This window comes from Atta cephalotes (assembly GCF_000143395.1).
Source record: "Atta cephalotes unplaced genomic scaffold scaffold00077, whole genome shotgun sequence".
Taxonomy (NCBI): Eukaryota; Metazoa; Arthropoda; class Insecta; order Hymenoptera; family Formicidae; genus Atta; species Atta cephalotes.
In genome coordinates this window covers 186,792-188,977 of record NW_012130141.1, presented here as the reverse complement: position 1 = coordinate 188,977, position 2,186 = coordinate 186,792, and the positions used below count along the sequence as shown (strand labels likewise).

Genomic DNA, 2,186 nt, shown 5'->3' with positions numbered 1-2,186 from the left:
ACAAATCACTGTTCACTTAATTCCACATCGAAGTGACTTGATTTGACTAGCTCGTTTATAAAGACGACTGTTACGAAGCTGGCGAATACGCGATGAACTGTTATCAGTCTTCTCTCTTCTGTGCTAGTGAATCTTATGGAGGGGCAATAAAGCGATAGCGCGACAATATATAAGCTTGCACATTCGTCTCTGCCATCAGTTGATATTCTCTCATGTTTTGTTTTGCTTCAGAGTTTGTACAACATTCTGATCACATCGAACTTTCATTTTGAACATTTGAATAATTAATGAGATAATTAAGAAAAAAAGAAATACGGTAAATAAATAACTATAGATCTTTTAGTGTACTTATAAAGGAGCTAATCAGAACGCAGCGTACTACTACAGTTCAATCAGCAAAAATTCATCGTGCTTCATCCTCGAACTCTGATTACAATTTTTACGTCTTCTTCCTCTTCCTCTTCGACGCATCAGACGACGCACCGTCAGAAAGCGTGGCAAGCAACCAAAAAAGATGGGATTCTCTTAGCATTGATTTCCGCAATTACTATCGCGCATTATCTTCTAAATAAATCGAACTTCAGGTATTTTATTAGACGAACTCAAAGTTACGAAAACTGTTTCCGGAAGTGTGACGGCAGTGTTTTATAATTCGTTCACCGCGATCGTCCAGCCCAGTTATGCTCTCGATCAAGTACAGCAAGCAATTCCTGAGTTACCGTATACTCAAGTCCAATCGGTTCAAATACATCTGACGATACGGACTCGGACTGCGTGGTAGAGGGTGTGCGCAAGGTGGTGTGTGTGTATTGTACTGCGGGCGACTTGTCGTACCTACGGTGTTCAGGAAAGCAGAGACGAGGGTGCCCCAGCAAGACCTGGAAAGTCTTGTGCTAAAATCCAATGCCGAATCGCTTTGTACGACAACGCGAGCTTAATTAAAGAAATACGTTGGGCAGGAACGACGCGACAGAAAACTGACGTCATCGAAAATCGCTAGTGAGGCGAATCTTTCGAAGACAAGGAGCATACAAGAACTTGGAAAAAAAAGATAATTGTAAAACAAATTGAATTGGTAATGACAATTGATAATTTCGTCATCGAGGATATTTTTAATCAAAAAGAAGATATAATTTTTGGAATAATTTTGCGAAAAAATCGATATAGCGAAGAAAATCTGATTGATAACGATAAATTATTTTATTAACAAAAAAAAGTTTTGAGCAAAAGAATTAAGACAAATCAAGACTAAAATTGTGACAAGCTGTGACAGTTAATGATTTCGTTATTGAAAGGATTGTAAAAAGGAGAAATTGAATATTTAGCGAGAGGAAAAAGTTCTAAGAAGACTTCCTTTGAGGAACAGACAGATTTTATCTAATGACAGCGCTAAAAAAATAATACTCTTATGCATATATGTTGTGAAAGATCATTAAAGCAAAGCTAAAAAAAGAGCGGCAAAATTAAAGTTGAATAAATAGAAAACGAAATTACTCGGAAATTTTTTGAGAGATTGCATCGAACGTGACTTTTCACGACCATACGTGTATATTCACGTATACATTTACACGTACGCATCATATATTACATGTTTGCATAAAACGCGAATTAAACAGAGTCATTAATTAAAACAACGATCGAGCAAAATCTGCACGTCTTTAGTGAAATTGGCGAATTGGTTGAAGTCAGAGGCAAAAGTAATGAAAAAAATGATCGTTTATGTTCCGGGCAGAATGCCAACTCACGTTGGTCCCTACGGCGCCGCTCGTTACCCGGGCACCCTGCTAGGAGCTGTCCCGGGTTTTTACAGCCCGGTTTCCGGCTACTCCACCAGCCCGGCCTCGAGCTACTACGGGAGCCTTCAGCCACCGCTGGACCTTCCGGTTTGGCCGCGGAGGATGCCGGCCGAGGAGGAACTAGGTGCCTCGCCGGCCGCCGGTTTGACCGGACTGGGGGTGTCTCCGGGCACCGGCGGTCCTCCGAGTCCGGCGCACAGCGATTCGGATGCATCCAGCTCGAGTTTGGAACTGGGTACTATCAGGACTGGCGAAAACGCTCAATTAAAATGCAGGTAAGAAAAAAGAAATGTTAAAAATTTATATTACTTGTACAATACTTGCGTAAGACATAATATAAAAATTACGAAATGAAAATTATTAAAGAATTATTAAATAATTTAAATATAT

General features: G+C 40.0%; 1 protein-coding gene across 1 annotated transcript in view; it reads left to right on the top strand.

Moving 5' to 3' along the window:
- The first annotated feature begins 1,700 nt into the window (after window positions 1–1,700).
- LOC105624388 (transcriptional activator GLI3-like) overlaps window positions 1,701–2,186 on the top strand; it is a 4,892-nt gene continuing 4,406 nt past the window's right edge. The window contains exon 1 of the mRNA XM_012205754.1: window positions 1,701–2,071. Coding sequence (XP_012061144.1) covers window positions 1,701–2,071 — 371 coding nt within the window. The remainder of the gene's footprint in view (window positions 2,072–2,186) is intronic.